Source organism: Haliotis cracherodii, unplaced genomic scaffold, assembly GCF_022045235.1.
Source record: "Haliotis cracherodii isolate W230 unplaced genomic scaffold, xgHalCrac1.p SCAF_14, whole genome shotgun sequence".
In the NCBI taxonomy this organism is placed as follows: Eukaryota; Metazoa; Mollusca; class Gastropoda; order Lepetellida; family Haliotidae; genus Haliotis; species Haliotis cracherodii.
In genome coordinates this window covers 5,455,909-5,477,176 of record NW_027266269.1, presented here as the reverse complement: position 1 = coordinate 5,477,176, position 21,268 = coordinate 5,455,909, and the positions used below count along the sequence as shown (strand labels likewise).

Genomic DNA, 21,268 nt, shown 5'->3' with positions numbered 1-21,268 from the left:
GACCTCGGCTTATCATGCAGCATCGAACGGGAAGACAAAGGTTTCATCGATTTCTGAAGGACACAATGAGCAAGTATATCAATAGACGACAGACATATTGGGATAGGTATATCCCAATATTGATGGCGTATCGCACTTCAGTGAAGGACAGGCTTGCTTTGGGTCTACAAGACACACCTATCGGAAATACAAGAGCCATATGGTGTGGATGGAAACGCAGGACAGGCTTGCTTTGGGTCTACAAGACACACCTATTGGAATACAAGAGCCATGTGATATGGATGGAAAGGTAAGACAAGTTTACTTTGGGTCTACAAGACACACCTATTGGAAATACAAAAGCCATATGGTATGGATGGAAAGGTAAGTGAGTGAGTTAAAGTTTAACGTCACATGGAAAGGTAAGACAGGCTTGCTTTGGGTCTACAAGACACACCTATTGGAAATACAAGAGCCATATGGTATGAATGGAAAGGTAAGGTCTACAAGACACACCTATTGGAAATACAAGAGCCATATGGAATGGATGGAAAGGGAGGGTCTACAAGACACACCTATTGGAAATTCAAGAGCCATATGGTATGGATGGAAAGCTAAGACAGGCTTGCTTTGGGTCTACAAGACACACCTATTGGAAATACAAGAGCCATGTGATATGGATCGAAAGGTAAGACAAGCTTACTTTGGGTCTACAAGACACACCTATTGGAAATACAAGAGCCATATGGTGTAGGGTCTACAAGACACACCTATTGGAAATACAAGAGCCATATGGTATGGATGGAAAGGTAAGTGAGTGAGTGTGTTAAAGCTTAACGTCACATGGAAAGAAGGTAAGACAGGCTTGCTTGGGGATATAATGACAGACCAAACCAGGGAAACTGGTAAACCCTGTTGACCATAACCGTAGTCTTGCAGGGAGTAAAGACACGGTTAACTAAGTAAAAAGAATTACAATTTCAATTTGCACAGAACTCATGTGCATCGGGTTGCCATGGCCGTTGCTGTGATGCGTTTGAGCGATTGGTTTTATTGTCATCTGATTTGTTTTTTAGCGTTGCTCTCCTCTGCCAATTTCCCCACACCGCATCGACACACCAAGCAGTTGATACTCGTCGTTAGATCCCGACAGGCGGAGGTGTTTTAAGGTAAAAATGCATCCGAATTTTTATATATATATATATATATATATATACCAAAGTCAACCATTAAATTGATCCTAGCCTTAAAAACAAGCATGAAAACAATAGGGCGATGACAGTGACACGATATTTCGGGACAGCTTCGGTGGAGTTGTAGCCAATTTATCAATAGATGTCCTTTATTGGTCAGAACGTTCCGGTAATTTGCACGAGCTCATGGTCTGATATTGTTTGTAGCCAATTAAAATGATCTATTAGGACATGTGACAAAATTTACACCGTCAACATTAGGAGACGAGAATGCAGTTTCCCCATTTAGTGACATGGCTGGTCTGACCCTGTCGTGTATTGATAGATGGACCGAGTAAGTCAAACTAATATGAGTACAATGCTTGTGTTGCGTTTCTTAATTGTGCGAATCTAATGCTGATTGAGAGAATTCAGAGTAAGCGTCGTTAGACCAATCACTCCGTGACTGAGCTGAGCCGAGGCTGACAAGGTGAACTGCAAAGTCGTGGCTTAACTGACCACGGCAACATTGAACAACATCACTTTTAGGTGACTGTAGTGGGTTCCCCTTGACGCCTCAACAAGCAGTGACGATATTATTCACGTCGTTGGACCAATCACTCCGTGACTGAGCTGAGCCGAGGCTGACACGGTGAACTGCAAAGTCGTGGCTCAACTGACCACGACAAGAAGGAACAATGCGTTCAGGTGACTGTGGTAAGGACCCCCTTGACGCCTCAACAAGCAGTGACGATATTATTCACGTCGTTGGACAAATCACTCGGTGACTGAGCTGAGCCGAGGCCGACAAGGTGAACTGCAAAGTCGTGGCTCAACTGACCACGACAAGAAGGAACAATGCGTTCAGGTGACTGTGGTAGGGACCCCCTTGACGCCTCAACAAGCAGTGACGATATTATTCACGTCGTTGGGCCAATCACTCCGTGACTGAGCTGAGCCGAGGCCGACAAGGTGAACTGCAAAGTCGTGGCTTAACTGACCACGGCAACATTGAACAACATCACTTTTAGGTGACTGTAGTGGGTTCCCCTTGACGCCTCAACAAGCAGTGACGATATTATTCACGTCGTTGGACCAATCACTCCGTGACTGAGCTGAGCCGAGGCCGACAAGGTGAACTGCAAAGTCGTGGCTCAACTGACCACGACAAGAAGGAACAATGCGTTCAGGTGACTGTGGTAGGGACCCCCTTGACGCCTCAACAAGCAGTGACGATATTATTCACGTCGTTGGGCCAATCACTCCGTGACTGAGCTGAGCCGAGGCCGACAAGGTGAACTGCAAAGTCGTGGCTCAACTGACCACGACAAGAAGGAACAATGCGTTCAGGTGACTGTGGTAGGGACCCCCTTGACGCCTCAACAAGCAGTGACGATATTATTCACGTCGTTGGGCCAATCACTCCGTGACTGAGCTGAGCCGAGGCCGACAAGGTGAACTGCAAAGTCGTGGCTCAACTGACCACGACAAGAAGGAACAATGCGTTTAGGTGACTGTGGTAGGGACCCCCTTGACGCCCGACAGCAGTGACGACATTATTAGCGTCGTTAGACCCATCACTCCGTGACTGAGCCGAGGCCGACAAGGCGAACTGCCAAGTCGTGGCTTAACTGATCACGACAAGAAGGAACAATGCGTTTAGGTGACTGTGGTAGGGACCCCCTTGACGCCCAACAGCAGTGATGACATTAACTCGGAAATAGCCACTGAGTGAGGCAGACATAGTTTCTGGCGTGCCAAAGGAACGCAACTCTGCACAGCGAATGGCAGCGCCTTTTACGCCTGGGCCACACGTGCCCCCGAGTGAGTTAACGGGCTTCACACATACTACCCATGTTAGAAATCGAACCCGGGCTTTCAACATAACAAGGGACACTTTAACCACTGGGCTATCCGACCACTCCAGATAATGGGGAGCTACAGTGCTCAGTCGAATCGTATCTAGGTATAGAGAACCTCGAACAGCCGTGCGCGTTGCACATTAGGTCTCAAAAATCACCTGGGAATTCGAAGCCGCTTGAGGGGAGGGTCCTTTACAACCCTGAAGCTAGCTACAACCCTGACCCATGAAGGGACATCAACGGGATGCAACTGAACAGACATCGCACGAGCGTAGAATAGCTATGAACACTGAGAGCTGCGATGTGTGTGTCAGTCTGGACAATCACGCCACCCTGTGCTGTCGGTGAACTACACATTCGTCGGAAATCTCAATCTAAATTTTCCTGGTCCGACATGTAATCCAACCTTAACCAAATCGTATGTGATTCTGCCCTTCTGAGACACACTTGACGTCTGTGTGGCGTGCCCGCATAGGTATGTATGCTTTGAAATAATATATGTCGCAAGAGTACATAGCGTCCTTATAGCGCGTCTACTTTTCCGCGAAGCAGGAACGTTTGCGCGATACAGTCCAGGAACATGTTTCTAAATGGCAACAGAACAAATCCATGTTGTTTTCCTCGTGATAGTTATCGTGTCTTAATTGTCAACATTCGTGACCAACTCGTGTTATTCCGGGACAAGCCGAATAGCGACTCGTGCCCCTCTCGTGGCCATTTTTGCGACCGGGTTCCGTCTTAGCGCAAACGGGCATACCTAAAACAACATTGTCAACTCGTTGCGTAATGGTTCACGCATTTTCCCCATATATTATTTATATTTTAGATGCAATTTAAAGCACATCGGGACGTGCAGAATTATACAGTATGATTGAATACATTAAACTGTGTCTTTGGTATATTTTTAGATGCAAGACATATGTAAAATCAAAAATTATTTCTGAGGGATTATTTGACGAAGAACTTGAAATCATACGCGCATTCTGATTGGTTTGTCGTATTTTCGCACATAACATTCATCGATAGGGGGACGAGTCTTCTTGCAGGTTACGGAAAGGGGCGAGTGTTGACGAATGAATTGTCAATACAAATAGAGATATTCTTGTGCGTTAAGCAACAGGAATACCAAGAGCTTAGTCAGTGTTTTATATGTATATATTTGGGTACAGATCTCCGGGGAACAATAAAACAACAATCTCATAGTTGACCTTAAAATTACATTTGATTGTGTTAACAGGATAGTTACGATAGTGAGTGGGTGAGTGAGTGAGTGAGTTGTGTTTAATGCCACTTTTAACAGTATTCCAGTTGTATCACGGCGTGTCAGCTTAATGTGGGAGGAAAGCCCAAAGTGATGTATATATATACAAATATATGTACATATATATCACCGAAGTGGTAAACGTCTGAGACCTGCATCACTTCGGGCTTTCCTCCCACATTAAGCTGACACGCCGTGATATAACTGTAATACTGTTAAAAGTGGCGTTAAACACAACTCACTCACTCACTCACTCTAGCGTATATGTACATGGTCACATGACCAAGAACAAGTGTGAATGAGTGAGTATACGATGTATGATGCACGTGGTATGATAAAAATTCCAGACGACGAATAAAACATAAAAATATACACAATAAAACAAATAAAAACATGAATCAAATGAACAGTCCGGAAACGGATTTTTTTGTGTTGTCTTAAAGGTTGTTCCGCGAAGTAAGTTGCGTTTTGGCGATCGAATACAAGTGGCTCTGTTCTGATACTTGGGTTGCGAGGAGTGAAACAATTTGGAGACAACATCTGATAGTATTATGACGAGGACAAATTGACACAATTTGAAGAAAACAACATTTGCTAGAATTATAGCGAGGTTTCGGCATTGATCATTTTACCGTTCTCAATTTCGACTGAATGGCGAGAACAACAATATTGATCGTGATTGGTCGCGTTATAGCGAGGCATTTGACGTCAAAGCTGTCGACTTGACACACAGACTTAACTTGTCAACATTGTTGGGGTCCCATTAGGGACTGGTCATTAATTATGATGAGGGATGGGCACTCATTTATTATGATGAGGGATGGGGATTGTTCTCAGGACGGAGTTGCTTAAGTAAGTGTCAGGCCAAGAAAAGTCGAGCCGAGCCGAGCCAGCGGATAATTTTCAAAATGAATTGCAGAATATTGAAAAGAAACGTGCGTATCTGGACAAATATACCTCAAGTGTCCACAAATGTAGAGTTACCACCCACCAGGAATTTAAAGTACTGTCGGAAAGGCTAGAAAACGTTTTTTTGCCTAATAAAAAAGGATATGATGTTTGACAGACTGTTATTGAAATATCGAGTAACTACCGATCGACCTACCTGTGGTTTGACGTATTTCAGCCACAAGGAGTCCTATCGACAAGTTTACAGGAGACAAATTCGAACGAAAACATGAAGTTCACATTTATTCCAAGTCCAATGATGGCAGTCTGAAACGGACTATAGAAATATGCGCACGTGACTCCGTTATAATGATAATAATGTAGTCTTCATAAAACATCTAATCCACATACAAAAAACATTTTGAAAAAAATCTAGATGTACATCTTCTAAAATGACAAAATGACGCTGCGGGTTTTTTGGCTCCCTGATGCATGTTACATTACACTTGCATAGCCATAACCATGGCACACGGATTGGAGTCTGTACTAGGAAATGTATACAAGTTGTTTACACTTTAGAGAGATAGAGGGAAACCATTTATCAATTTAGATAGGGTGAATTACCGAACTGCCCAAGCTATGGGGTTTTCAATTCATACCATCAAGTCTACGGCACGATAAATAAAACAAAACAGGTGTAGGGATGGTCTCAAAAACAAAACTGGGACGTAAAAGAATAGTAGAAAGCTTTGATACAGGGTGATATGGCGTATAGTGAACAATCTTTATGAGCAGAAGGTAACCCTGACTTGTAGTAGAATTTTGGAGGAATTAAAAATGCAATTAATGTTATCGGGACTGCACTAACCATTACTCTCCAAGTGATGGGATTTCGATACACTGCGGGTGGCGATGACCGAGCACTTTTCAGGAGAAAATATTCCCTATTCATATTAGTCTATGAGGTCACATTATCTCCGAACCATTCTGAACTATCACAGTCAGGGCGTCCAGATAATTTACCTTGATGAATCATTCCACTGACTACATGTGGCTATCGGCAGATGGAAAAAAAGCACCCATGGTACCATCAGGTAAAGGTAATCGTATCATTGTTTTGCACACTGGATGTGTGATAGGCGAAAAAAACCTGGTGATTTTCATTGTAGGAGGTGATGTGTTCGTAGACTGGTTGGAACTTCAGCTATTGCCCATTTTAACCAACGCCAGTGTTATTGTCATGGATAACGCCAGTTTATATAACGTCCGGGAATCAGATACTGTCGCCCAAACCATGAGTTTGTTTGTTTGTTTGTTGTTTAACGCCCCACTCGGCAATATTGCAGCTATATGACGGCGGTCTGTAAATAATCGAGTCAGGACCAGACAATCCAGTGATTGACATCATGAGCATCGATCCACTCGATTGGGATCGATGACATTCATCAACCAAGTCAGCGAGCCTGACCACCTGATCCCGTTAGTCGCCTTTTACGACAAGCATAGTCACCTTTTACGGCAAGCATGGGTTGCTGAAGACCTATTCTACCCCGGAATCTTCACGGGTGCCAAACCATGAGTAGTCTGAAGGCGACCATACATTGTCGACTTCAGACCATATGAAACGAAAGTTTAACTCATGGAGAAAATTCGGCTGAATAAAAAACCAGTAAAGTACAAGTCATATGTGCTGGCGGCACAACACGGTTACGTTGTCTTCCGTACGGTAGTCAGACATTGTGAGCTCAACCCTGTTGTGCCCATCTTGGCTTAGTGTTAAGGGTTCGCGGCAAGAGTGAGTGAGTGAGTTAAAGCTTTACGTCACATCGGCAATATTTCAGCCATATCGTGACGAGTTCGCGGCAAGACAAAACACAATTCAAAAGTACAGATGCATATACGTCATCAGCGGAGATGAATGCTAAATCAAGAAACCATCTGTAGAACAACAAATACTTCTGGATTCCAAAACCGCAACCTTCCAATACGCATCCCGTTTCATAGCCCTTAACTATTCCATCATGTTTCTATGCAAATATAATGCATTACATAGCCTAAATTGCCATCCATCAACGCATATCAATTAAGTACAATAACAGCAATATTTTGAGACCACCCCGACTCGGTGACATTTGCACCTGGGAGAATGCAGGGGCCGATGTGAGGTCCTCGGGACAGGTGTTAGGTAATTACCTCAGGTTATAGGCCATTTCATACATGCATGACAACACACGAATATTTTCTAAGTTTATCATCATTTTACCTGTAAAAGTACATTTTAAAGGGTAATCACAATGTCGGTTAGGAAAGCTGGCTAGATTAGGTCAAACCGCATTATTTTGATTTACCGTATTAGACGTAATAAGCCCAGGGCGCTCTCAAAATTATAAATCGGGGGCTCTTATTAGAATATTATTTTGGTGGAAAAAACAGAGTTGAAAGTAAATTTCGTGGTTCATGCTGACAGCCTGAAATGTTTATTTACGACAGATATATATTTCCAGAATTTAATTGCCCGTAATTAAGGGTGCATATAACACACGAGTGCGTATTATACGCGAATAAATAAGTCTTGTGTACATTGGTCAATCGGAAGGGGTGCTAACTGGGATTGTTTACTAGCCAATATGTTAGAAATTATCGCCGTGGGGGCTTATTAGAGCGGGGTGCTTATTACGTCGAATACGGTATGCTCTTTTTATAGTCCTATCACTCGTATTTATTACACGAAGACAGAAAAGCAGTTTTCAAGCATTTCCGACAGTACTTTAGTTTGAATCAAAACGTATATTTAACAAGTTAATAAAGTGATAACTATGACCGCACACCAAGAGTCCTCGAAGAAAAGTCAGTGCTTTCTTTTACGTCTGTAAGTAAGAAGGTTTTTCTCGGACCTTCAGCGTGTGATGTCCTGGGCAGGACGCGGCAATATTTTGATTACATTTCTTTCATACTTAACATGTTTTTTCTCGTTCATGTAAAACCAACACGGGATGTTTTTGTTTCTGGAAATGGATATTCGTGAATGTCAAAGGGACTGTTAAAGCAATCCCGTAGCCGTGATATTTCTGAATCATTGCTAAAAGCGGCGTAAAACCTCACGCACGCACGCACGCACGCACGCACGCACGCACGCACTCAGCAGTCGTCTAAGGTGCCTCGATTCGCTGTGTAGAGTTGCGTTCCTTGGGCACGCCAGAACCTTATGACTGTGGGATCGAATCCCCGATTATGTTTCTAGGTTTGTCAGCACCATACCCATGATCGTGCGTTTCACCGAAGTGGTAAACGTCTGAGACCTGCGTCAATTCGGCCTTTCCTCCCACATTAATCTGACACGCCGTGATACAACTGGAATACTGTTAAGAGCGGCGTTAAACCCAGCTCACTCACTCGCTGTATTGCAGTGTCTCTAGGGCATACAGGTTGATGGGTTGACCTAAGCGTTGTCTTCCCTCCTCACGGGCGGGAATGGCTGACCCTGTCGTCTAATGCGTTATGCTAAAAGCGCAAGGAAATATCTTCATGGGTTCGAATCCCATTGTACCCATGTCGGGAATCGAACCCGGGTTTTCGGCTAACCGACCGTCCCTGGTAATATAAAAAGGCTCATATTTATTATGGTTCACGAAAATAATATAAACTAAATCATATTCCGCATTTATATCGCCAAACATTTTAGAGTTAACCGAAAGCATTACCGCAGTAAATGGGGTTTTACAAAATTGTGGACAGTTTATCCCAGTTCTGGTCGTATCCAAGTTCACTCTCCTACCCAGAGTTCCATGCGACCAGCATATTGTGTATGTTTTTCATCTGTTTCATTTTTGACAAGTCTACACATCTAGATAAACATATGTCGTATCAACCAGTGTTTTTAATCCAACTCATTGATGAGTATTTTTTAATATCGGCTAGCATTGTGCACAACCACCAGTGGCTAAAGTGATGACGTAAATCCTGCTGGGGTATCATGCAGGAAGCCGAGGTACTGTAAGTCCCCATGATCCCCAGCGAGGTGGCCTAGCTTTGGTTACTGGTGGCTTATAGCCCGTGTTTTAAAACTGTATATATAATATTGTTATGCTCAAATATGTTTCATGAATTGTTTCTAAATATAGTATGCTCGAATGTGATTTACAACTTGTTTTTAAACAAAACTTTGCATCAACGACTAAATTGTAAATATATTAACTTGGTCTCGTCGCTATAAGGCTGAGATAATGCCGATGCGACGTTAAATTATAACTCACTCACTCACTCGTAGAATGGCTAACTTTCATTGAGAAAATATCCTAAATAGTGAAAAAACCCTTTCCTTAAGCATATCTATATAATTATGCAAAACAATATGTAAAGCGCCCCATCCGCCCATACTTGCATTAGTCGGTTCTAGTCTGATTTCTGAATAGGGCGCGTTTGTTTACAAACAAGAGAAAAAAGTCCGGTCACGTGATATGCAAATTAGCCTGTTCCAGAGGTGTTATGTTAAGTCACCACTGCGCCGGAGTGTGATCCACTGAAATAGTGGAAATTGGGGACTGTTTAACTGTGTAGCGTTCAAAGCATATATGTAGCTTGATAGCTTGAATACACTCCATGAATGAATGCCGCCACGTCACAATAAGATGCGTGAAAAAGGCTCGTGAGTTACCTCCCTTACCGCCAGTGAGTCCAAGCTCCTATCCAGCGCGTGACACCTTCGTTGCACTCCCGGTAACATAGAGAGCTCCGCGAACGGGCTATCGCTGTGAGGAGCTTGCAGTGAGTCAGCATTCATTGAAAACGAAAATACAAACAGGACAGACCTGGGCCACAGCCATTTCCTGGTGTACGTTCTTCGTTTAACAAGTAACAGTCGACGATGGCCAGCGATACTTCCTCCGTTGCAATTGAAAGGTACATATTTGTGTTGTTAGGTACACATTTAGGATAAAGTTTAACTGACATTTTTATGACAATTTCTGATGATGCATTTATTACTAAGGGGATCAGACGAATCTGAGAGGTCACCCAAACAAGTGACAGTGTCATGACGCTTGATACACATATTTGGGGGGAGGTCACCCTAAACAAGTGACAGTGTCATGACGCTTGATACACATATTTGGGGGGAGGTCACCCTAAACAAGTGACAGTGTCATGAAGCTTGATTCACATATTTGGGGGGAGGTCACCCTAAACAAGTGACAGTGTCATGACGCTTGATACACATATTTGGGGGGAGATCACCCTAAACAAGTGACAGTGTCATGACGCTTGATACACATATTTGGGGGGAGGTCACCCTAAACAATTGACAGTGTCATGACGCTTGATACACATATTTGGGGGGAGGTAACCCAAACAAATGACAGTGTCATGAAGCTTGATACACATATTTGGGGGGAGGTCACCCAAACAAATGACAGTGTCATGACGCTTGATACACATATTTGGGGGGAGGTCACCCAAACAAATGACAGTGTCATGAAGCTTGATACACATATTTGGGGGGAGGTCACCCTAAACAAGTGACAGTGTCATGACGCTTGATACACATATTTGGGGGGAGGTCACCCTAAACAACTGAGCGTGTCATGAACCTTGATACACATATTTGGGGGGAGGTCACCCTAAACAAGTGACAGTGTCATGACGCTTGATACACATATTTGGGGGGAGGTCACCCAAACAAATGACAGTGTCATGAAGCTTGATACACATATTTGGGGGGAGGTCACCCAAACAAATGACAGTGTCATGACGCTTGATACACATATTTGGGGGGAGGTCACCCTAAACAAGTGACAGTGTCATGAAGCTTGATACACATATTTAGGGGGAGGTCACCCTAAACAAGTGACAGTGTCATGACGCTTGATACACATATTTGGGGGAAGGTCACCCTAAACAAGTGACAGTGTCATGACGCTTGATACACATATTTGGGGGGAGGTCACCCTAAACAAGTGACAGTGTCATGAAGCTTGATACACATATTTGGGGGGAGGTCACCCAAACAAATGACAGTGTCATGAAGCTTGATACACATATTTGGGGGGAGGTCACCCAAACAAATGACAGTGTCATGACGCTTGATACACATATTTGGGGGGAGGTCACCCTAAACAAGTGACAGTGTCATGAAGCTTGATACACATATTTTGGGGGGAGGTCACCCTAAACAAGTGACAGTGTCATGACGCTTGATACACATATTTGGGGGGAGGTCACCCTAAACAAGTGACAGTGTCATGAAGCTTGATTCACATATTTGGGGGGATGTCACCCTAAACAAGTGACAGTGTCGTGACGCTTGATACACATATTTGAGGGGAGGTCACGCTAAACAAGTGACAGTGTCATGACGCTTGATACACATATTTGGGGGGAGGTCACCCTAAACAAGTGGCAGTGTCATGACGCTTGATACACATATTTGGGGGGAGGTCACCCTAAACAAGTGACAGTGTCATGACGCTTGATACACATATTTGGGGGGAGGTCACCCTAAACAAGTGACAGTGTCATGACGCTTGATACACATATTTGAGGGGAGGTCACCCTAAACAAGTGACAGTGTCATGACGCTTGATACACATATTTGGGGGGAGGTCACCCAAACAAATGACAGTGTCATGAAGCTTGATACACATATTTTGGGGGGAGGTCACCCTTAACAAGTGACAGTGTCATGAAGCTTGATACACATATTTGAGGGGAGGTCATTCAAACAAATCTCAGTGTCATGAAGCTTGATACGCATATTTGGGGGGAGGTCACCCTAAACAAGTGACAGTGTCATGAAGCTTGATTCACATATTTGGGGGGAGGTCACCCTAAACAAGTGACAGTGTCATGAAGCTTGATACACATATTAGGGGGGAGGTCATCCTAAACAAGTGACAGTGTCATGACGCTTGATACACATATTTGGGGGGAGGTCACCCAAACAAATGACAGTGTCATGAAGCTTGATACACATATTTGGGGGGAGGTCACCCAAACAAGTGACTGTCATGAAGCTTGATTCACATATTTTGGGGGAGGTCACCCTAAACAAGTGACAGTGTCATGATGCTTGATACACATATTTGGGGGGAGGTCACCCTAAACAAGTGACAGTGTCATCACGCTTGATACACATATTTGAGGGGAGGTCACCCTAAACAAGTGACAGTGTCATCACGCTTGATACACATATTTGGGGGGAGGTCACCCTAAACAAGTGACAGTGTCATGAAGCTTGATACACATATTTGGGGGGAGGTCACCCTAAACAAGTGACAGTGTCATGAAGCTTGATTCACATATTTGGGGGGAGGTCACCCAAACAAGTGACAGTGTCTTGACGCTTGATACACATATTTGGGGGGAGGTCACCCAAACAAGTGACTGTGTCATGACGCTTGATACACATATTTGGGGGGAGGTCACCCTAAACAAGTGACAGTGTCATGACGCTCGATACACATATTTGGGGGAAGGTCACCCTAAACAAATGACAGTGTCATGACGCTTGATACACATATTTGGGGGGAGGTCACCCTAAACAAGTGACAGTGTCATGACGCTTGATACACATATTTAGGGGGAGGTCACCCTAAACAAGTGACAGTGTCATGACGCTTGATACACATATTTGGGGGGAGGTCACCCTAAACAAGTGACAGTGTCATGAAGCTTGATTCACATATTTGGGGGGAGGTCACCCTAAACAAGTGACAGTGTCATGAAGCTTGATACACATATTTGGGGGGAGGTCACCCTAAACAAGTGACAGTGTCATGAAGCTTGATACACATATTTGGGGGAAGGTCACCCTAAACAAATGACAGTGTCATGATGCTTGATTCACATATTTGGGGGGAGGTCACCCTAAACAACTGAGTGTGTCATGAACCTTGATACACATATTTGGGGGAAGGTCACCCTAAACAAATGACAGTGTCATGACGCTTGATACACATATTTGGGGGAAGGTCACCCTAAACAAATGACAGTGTCATGACGCTTGATACACATATTTAGGGGAAGGTCACCCTAAACAAATGACAGTGTCATGAAGCTTGAGGGAGGATCATGAAGAAATGGTGATTTTGTATTATGTATTTTCAGGCAGGGACATGAACCACGTGCAAGGATACATGTTTATGCATATTGAAAGAAATAGAAATTGCATTATTTCAAGTAGTTGGGTCAACTGAAATACTGAAAGTATTGACGAAAATTATTATCTATTCATAACATGGTTACAGTCATGAGTACGTACATGGAGAATATTCGTGCATGTCATCATATCAAAATTACGTGGATCGATGCTCATGATGTCAATCACTGGTTTGACTGGTCCAGACTCGATTATTTTCCGACCACCGTCAAACAACAAACAAAAACATATATAGAGTGTATGTTATTATGTACCCTTTTGTAATCTTTTTGTGTTTTAATGGTTACACAAAGTGTACGACCTGTGAAGATCCGGGGTAGACTAGGTCTTCAGCAACCCATGCTTGCAGTTAAAGGCGACGATGCTTGTCGTAAGAGGCGACTAACGGGATCGGGTGGTCAGGCTCACTGACTTGGTTGATGCATGTCATCGTATCCAAATTGCACGGACCGATTATTTACAGACCGCCGTCATATAGCTGGAAAATTGCTGAGTGTGACGTAAAACAACCAACCAACGACGGTGAAGCAGGTAGGGGAAGGGTTGTTAAGGATCATTACATGATCTTTTCAAGCTGTATTTCAACCTATGACATATATATTTAGCTGATAGCAACATGTCATGCGTTCGACTATCAATGTCGGGGATAATGTAATCTGATCGTTGCGGTCATAATCCTGAACAGGGACGTGGCAGCTATGTACACCCATGTCTACTGTACGCATATCGTCTTGCATCTTCCCGAGGCAAGAGGGGTTGGGGGGGGGGGGGGGGGGGGGGGGGGGGGGCGGGTCGCCTAGTCGTCTAAGGCGCCGCGATTCGCTGTGCAGAGTTGCATCCCTTGGGCACGCCAGAAACCTATGATTGTGGGTTCGAATCCCGGTTCGCCCCGATTATGTTTCTAGGTTTGTCAGCACCATACCCGTGCTCGTGGGTTTCAACGAAGTGGTAAACGTCTGAGACCTGCAACACTTCGGGCTTTCCTCCCACATTAAGCTGACACGCCGTGATTTTACTGGAATACTGTTAAAAAGCGGCGTTAAAAACCCAACTCACTCACTCACTCCCGGGGCAAGGGAGTTAACTGACTATGAAAGTCCAGTTTCCACCCTTGCCGAACTAGGCTGGTATTATGGAGTTACGTTTTGGCTGGACTAACGAGTCTATGCATAGTCCAATCAAAATCGCGCACCGAAATCGAAGTCCGGTTCGTAAACTGTCATGCAGAGTTCGGTCGATTGCAGGATTTGCAAAGCATGTGCACCGCCATCTCGTTGTCAACAGATATTATCCAAATCTTTTCAAGTTTTCAATCAAGATGCTCACGTGATTTTGTTTGAAACAAATGCAAGTGATACGAGAGGTGGAATCTGATTGGTCCATAGAATAGGCACAGAAGGGACATAACTCGTAACAGCCACTGGTGGCGCTACAATCGAGCCCAGGAATTCCAGCCTAGTTCGGCAAGGGTGGAAGCTCGACTTTTAAAGTCAGTTAACTCTCTTGCCTCGGGAAGATGATCGTCTTGTGACTGTAAACTTGCAAATAAGGTTCTCCTCAGAATATATCCTGTTTTGCTCACTCCTAAAGACATCATTCTTAAACCTTCATGTTGTATACATAGCACAATGATCAAGTCAAGTAGGAGAATATCTAATGTCCCGGTAAAAACACTACTTGTAGTGCTAGAATCCTACGTTCGTGGACTGGAATCCTGGTAATGTTTTTTCTTGGTTTTTCAGCACCATATCTGTGTTGTTGGGTTTCAGCTGAAGTTTTACGAAATTGTGGACTGTTTAACTATATAGCTTGCAATGATATATATGCATGGGAACTGGCAGAAGCTACTCATTACCGTATTCGACGTAATAAGCGCCCAGGGCGCTCTCAAAATTATATATAGGGGGCTCTTATTAGAATATTATTTTGGTGGAAAAAACAGAGTTGAAAGATAAATTTCGTGGTTAATGATGACAGCCTGAAATGTTTATATACGACAGATATATATTTCCAGAATTTAATTGCCCATAATTAAGGGTGCATATAACACACGAGAGTGTATTATACGCGAATAAATAAGTCTTGTGTACATTGATCAATCGGAAGGGGTGCTGATTGTGATTGTTCTCTAGCCAATATGTTAGCAATTATCGCCGGGGGGGCTTATTAGAGCGGGGCGCTTATTACGTCGAATACGGTATTTAAACTTGAATACACTCCATGAATGAATGGTGTCACGTATTTATTTCAACCATTAGAGGCGTGAAACAGGCTCATGAGTTACCTCCCTTACCGCCAGTTTGTAAGCATTAACCATATTTGGTGTTGTGGGGTTTCAACAAAGTGGTAAATTCTAAGACTTGTATAATTTCGCTATACGTCACATAATACGTTATGATATAGCTGGGGCGGTCGGGTAGCCTAGTGGTTAAAGCGTTAGGTCGTCACGCCGAAGACCTGGGTTCGATTTCCGACATGGGTACAATGTGTGAAGCCCATTTCTAGTGTCCCAGGCCGTGATATTGCTGGAATATTGTTAAAAGCGGCGTAAAACCATACTCACTCACTCCCTCACTCACTCATGATATAACTGTGAAAAGCAAAGTAAAATCCAAATCTCCAACTCAATGTTTGACTAATTTTCTGCCGTTGTGTTCTTTTCTGGCAGGAACACATCTGTGTTTGACGAACCTTCCGACAAGTCTGACGTTGTTCTGGTTGCAGAGGGCAGACATCTCCACGTCAACAAAACGATCCTAGCATCGGCGTCGAATGTCTTTGACAAAATGTTTAATGGGGACTTTAAAGAAAAGCAAGGGGGTGAAATTCTTCTTCCAGAAAAGTCGTATGATGACATTGTGGATCTGCTTCTCTGTATTTACCCATCAGAACTCCGACCTGTTACTGAGGACACGGTGGACAGACTGCTGGAACTGGCTGACGAGTACCAAATGGATGGCTTGAAACGTTGCTGTGAGGAGTTTCTTCTTGACCGCTGTGATCGCTATAAACTGAAAGTAGAGGCGTATCGCATATCCAGGGATGACATAGTACACTTCTTATATCTGGCTGATAAGTATGGATTGGACAACTTGTTGGAGAAAACAACAGACATAGCGTCACAATATGCCATGAATAAAACAAAACAATATGAATTTTATGTAGCAGCCCATGTAGACTATGTGAATATTTCATCTGCGGCTTTGAAAAAACTATTCGAGAAGCGTTTACAGTTCATTGAGGAAGTGTTTAAGTCATCCCATCAACACATATGCAAATAGATTCAGACTTGTTACACAGTGGCTCAATGTAAATATGCTACTCAGTCATTGAAAGGGATAGTGAGATATTTCACTACATGTACATACACAGACAGACATATTTCCCAGTTACAAGCCCAGCAGTAGACACAGACTTTATACTTTCAGTCATGTTAAAACAGGAGGATCAAACTGCTAAACTGATCCTCTACCACATGGCGTAGTTTCTTTAGAAGATGGGCGGTAGGTAGCCTAGTGGTTAAAGCGTTCGGTCGTCACGCCGAAGACCCGGGTTCGATTCCCGATGTGTGAAGCCCATTTCTGGTGTTCCCCGCCGTGATATTGCTGGAATATTGCTAAAAGCGGCGTAAAACCATACTCACTCACTTCATTAGAAGACTATGCCCCATGATACGTTGTTCATTTCCATGTCGTTAGTGTCACGTGTGAAATTAAGACATTGTCGTTTTTAGTGTTATCAGTAACTGGTACATGGACATGCACATTTTTAACACTTTTTAAAAATGTATTGTTGATAAGTGTTTTATGTCGTCTGCTGTTTATAGATGTGTCTGTTTCAGTAAATCATGAATCTGTTACGTCTTTCTCTATTCCTTGATAATAAAGAAAAAGTAAAAAGATGTCATTTCTTCCAGGAGAGCATTTTATTGTATATCCGCATATGTATTTTTCTGACAATACCCGCCCAAACAACAATCTGCAAGTACTTGACTTCTGTGTGTAGTTCCCCCAATTGGGCTGTAATTAGAGTCTATACGAATAACCAAAACAGTATTGCTTTCAGCAGTGTTCAATAAAAAAACATATGTTACTGAATGAGATGTTAGCATCGGTTTTACAGTCCAATGCATTATTTTTATATTCAGCCTACTTGTGTCCTACATATCAATGCTCATGTTGTCTATCACTGGATTGGACCGCCTCCGTGGTCTAATGGTAGAGCGTCCGCCCGGAGAGTGGAACGTCAGGGGTTCGATCCCCAGCCGCGTCATACCAAAAGACGTTAAAAGATGGTATTTGTTGTTACCCTGTCTGGCGCTCGACATTAAGGGGCTAAAACAAGGACTGGTCGGCTCGGAGTCAGTATACTGTGTCTGAGTGGGGTATTCATGTTAAACTGCGGCATGGTATCTCAGTGAGCTAGCACTATAAATCGGCATCAGTCCGGACTAGTACAATCAGCCACACAAACACACACACACGTACATGCACGTCGCTATATAAGTGCAATAATCTTGGACGCGACGTTAAACCCCATTTCACCTCACCTCACCTATCACTGGAATCGATTATTCACAAACAGCCGTCATATTGCTGAGAGGGGCATTAAACAACAAACAACGGGAACTACTTCAAACATGACAGAAAACTCTTCTTAATGTAGGTGTTACAGCAACCCTGTTGCCTGTTTTCCTGTTGAAACAATATTGCACCTCTTTATTTTGACATATCCTTTTGAAAGACATGTATATTTGGTAAGCAATTCAACTCAAGTTATCTTTTATTTGCAATTTAATAAAGAAAACGGACAAGACGAAAGTGGTTTTCGGTTTTATAGAATTTCTACAACGAATGTCTCGCACATATTCAGTTAACACTGGAACCGTGAAGATCCGGGATAGAATAGGTCTCCACTCTCCAGCAGTTTGGAAGCAGGAGAGTCTGTCCAAGATGTTGCCCGTCATCACAACGTTAACATAACCACAATTTACCGTCTCCTGCATCGATACAATGCTACACCACAGATGACCTTCCTCGGAGCGGTCGTCCTAGGGTCACAACATCTCGACAGACCCGTGAAGATCCGGGGTGGAATAGGTCTTCAGCAACCAATGCATATCGTAAAAAGGTGACTATGCTTGTCGTAAAAGGCGACTAACGGGATCGGGTGGTCAGGCGCGCTGACTGTGTTGATACATGTCATCGATTCCAATTGCGTGGTCAGGCTCCCTGAATATTGCAGAGTGCGGCGTTAAATAACAAACAAACAAACAAAACAAACGGTTTACAGTGGCAATGCTGTCTATTCCTTCCCTGGACGGACAGTCATAACAGATAGTACACACGTTATGTGTATTCATCACAATAACATTATGAAGGAATTTCATATCTACCATGTCAAGAGATGTATAGATTACTTTTAAACATAAACCAACAATTTAGTATGACTATTTTAATATTTAAGCCCCGTGGGGGTTTTGAAACAACCTCTGCTAGGTGTGAGAGGCGTCTTGGATGGTCACACTTGTCAACATGACCCGTGAAGATTTTGGGGTAAATAGGTTTTCTGCAACCCATGCTTGCCGTAAAAGGTGACTATGCTTGTCGTAAAAGGCGACTAACGGGATCGGGTGGTCAGGCTCGCTGACTTGGTTGATGCATGTCATCGATCCCAATTGCGTGGATCGATGCTCATGATATCAATCACTGGATTGTCTGGTCCAAACTTGATTATTTACAGACCGCCGTCATAAAGCTGGAATATTGCTGAGTGCGGCGTTAAACAACAAACCAACCAACCAAAAGCTTTTATGCGTGCCATCGTACCCTGAAGGTATGAATGGTTTCATGCAATGTCAGCTGCTGGTTATTTGGTCAAGTCTCAATTATGTACGAGCAGTCGTCATGTCGGTGACGCTGATTTTAGTACGGCGTTAAACAAATATACTCGCTTTTACAATAATACGTAATAGACAGTGGCGGTATATACATCGCTACGATTTCGCGGTTGTATCGGCGCGGACAGGCGAGGAATACCTCCTATGGCAACAAACATTGGCTTAAGCCCCAAGTGGCCACATTCACATTATTCACATTATGCGTTCATTTGTAATCAATAGCGCATCCTATAAATAAACGAGTTGTTGAATGGAAACGCGAGAACCTGGCATGCGAGTTACCGCCCATTACTGTTTGTCTATTGTTGAAATCGAAACTAAAAACACTAGCGGGTATGCTTTCCGATCACGATCTCGTTTCTTGTCCGTGTGGTAGCCAATTCTACTGCAAGCTGAAAATGGCCACTCATGTATCCCTGAAGAGAAGGTGAGTACCCGAGACTCAAGTGTATACGTCCGCGTGAGACCCGTGAAGATCCAGGATAGAATAGGTTTTCAGCAATCAAAAAGGCGACTATGCTTGTCGTAAGAGGCAACTAACGGGACTGGGTGGTCAATCTCGCTGACTTGGTTGATGCATGTCATCGATCCTAATTGCGTGGATCGATGCTCATGATGTAAATCACTGGATTGTCTGGTCCAGACTCGATTATTTACAGACTGGAATATTGCTGAGTGCGGCGTTAAACATGCGTCATCTGATAATTTCGTATTCGTTGCAGGCCATCAGTCTTTGATAAACCCACAGCTAAATCTGATGTTGCGATTGTGGTGGAGGGAAGACGTCTCTACGTCAATAAACTGATTCTGTCAATGGCGTCAGATGACTTTGACTGCATGCTTAATGGCTACTTCAAAGAACAGCAGCAGGCTGAAATTCCACTTCCAGGCAAATCTCGCGATGACATTGTGGACATGCTGCTATGTATTTACCCATCAGAACTCAGGCCTGTCACCAGGGAAACTGTGGACAAACTGCTAGAACTGGCTGACGAGTACCAGATTGTTGGCCTGAAGAGGAGGTGTGAGGAGTTTCTATTGCCATTATGTAAAACGTCTATATATGAACATGTACATGACTGTAACGACACAGTGCACTTCTTATACCTGGCCGATAAGTATGAATTGGAAACTTTGTTAGAGATAGCAACAGACACGTTATCTAACGTTTCAATAAATCAGATTAGATATGGCTTCTCAATAGCGAACCATGAAGACTATACGAAACTTTCATTGAGAAGCCTTGCTAAGCTACTTCGTAAGCGAATAGATTGCCTTGAAAAAATAAAACACTAAAATGGGATATTGAGCTGATTTTCACTGTAGGCATGTGGGCAATACATCCTCGGACTTCAGTATAACGAGTAACGCCTTAACAACACGGCTATCCCAACGCCCATCCTTTTTTTCTCTGATAAGTGTGAGAAGATAAAAAATAATATGATTGTGATTTATGAGGATTCACAGTGCCACTGTTTCCTGTTAGATGAACCGAAGTGAGAATAGGTCCCCTGCTATCTGATCTTGAGTGACAATAGGTACATCTTCTATGGATTTTTTTCCAGGGATTTGTTATACCCAAATGACATTTGACGTTTTTGTTTTCCATCATGTTGTGTTGCCGTTATTGACAAAGTGTGTGTATTTATATTTATGTCCTCACACTGTTTAGACGATTTGTATGCGATCTTATGCTAAAATAAATATTCCCTTTATTTGAAAACGTGTTTGATAATACTTTTACGTCCTCTTCATGAATAACACTGTGGCTAGAGCCGATACGTGTGTGTCATCAAGCACTGGTCAGCTCGCACTGGGAGAGATCAACTGGCACTGTGAGAGATGGTTAGTGTGTCATCAACCACTAGTCAGCTCGCTCTGGGCGAGGTCAACTGGCGCTGTGAGAGCAGATTGACGTGTGTCATCAACCACTGGTCGATTCGCATTGGGGTAGGTCAACTGGCACTGTGAGAGCTTGTAAGTGTATCATCAAGCACTAGTCAGCTCGCACTGGGAGAGGTCAACTGGCACTGTGAGAGCTTGTTAGTGTGTCAT

General features: G+C 43.4%; 2 protein-coding genes across 2 annotated transcripts; both read left to right on the top strand.

The window, feature by feature from the left end:
- The first annotated feature begins 9,954 nt into the window (after window positions 1-9,954).
- LOC139460474 (BTB and MATH domain-containing protein 36-like) lies at window positions 9,955-16,602 on the top strand. The gene is made up of 2 exons (XM_071241955.1): window positions 9,955-10,061; window positions 15,983-16,602. Exons 1-2 carry the CDS (start codon window positions 10,027-10,029, stop codon window positions 16,593-16,595), a joined length of 648 nt encoding a protein of 215 aa, XP_071098056.1. The 5' UTR covers window positions 9,955-10,026; the 3' UTR covers window positions 16,596-16,602.
- A 2,956-nt stretch (window positions 16,603-19,558) lies between these two features.
- On the top strand, window positions 19,559-20,509 carry LOC139461381 (BTB and MATH domain-containing protein 36-like). Its single transcript, XM_071242986.1, has 2 exons — window positions 19,559-19,640; window positions 19,936-20,509. Exons 1-2 carry the CDS (start codon window positions 19,612-19,614, stop codon window positions 20,507-20,509), a joined length of 603 nt encoding a protein of 200 aa, XP_071099087.1. The 5' UTR covers window positions 19,559-19,611.
- The last annotated feature ends 759 nt before the right edge of the window (window positions 20,510-21,268 follow it).

Bases quoted from the DNA above. Each gene is read 5' to 3' on its own strand.
- LOC139461381 (XM_071242986.1), top strand. From the start codon at position 19,612: ATGGCCACTCATGTATCCCTGAAGAGAAG. The intron at 19,641-19,935 runs GTGAGTACCCGA...TATTCGTTGCAG, and splicing joins CATGTATCCCTGAAGAGAAG to GCCATCAGTCTTTGATAAAC.
- LOC139460474 (XM_071241955.1), top strand. From the start codon at position 10,027: ATGGCCAGCGATACTTCCTCCGTTGCAATTGAAAG. The intron at 10,062-15,982 runs GTACATATTTGT...CTTTTCTGGCAG, and splicing joins TCCTCCGTTGCAATTGAAAG to GAACACATCTGTGTTTGACG.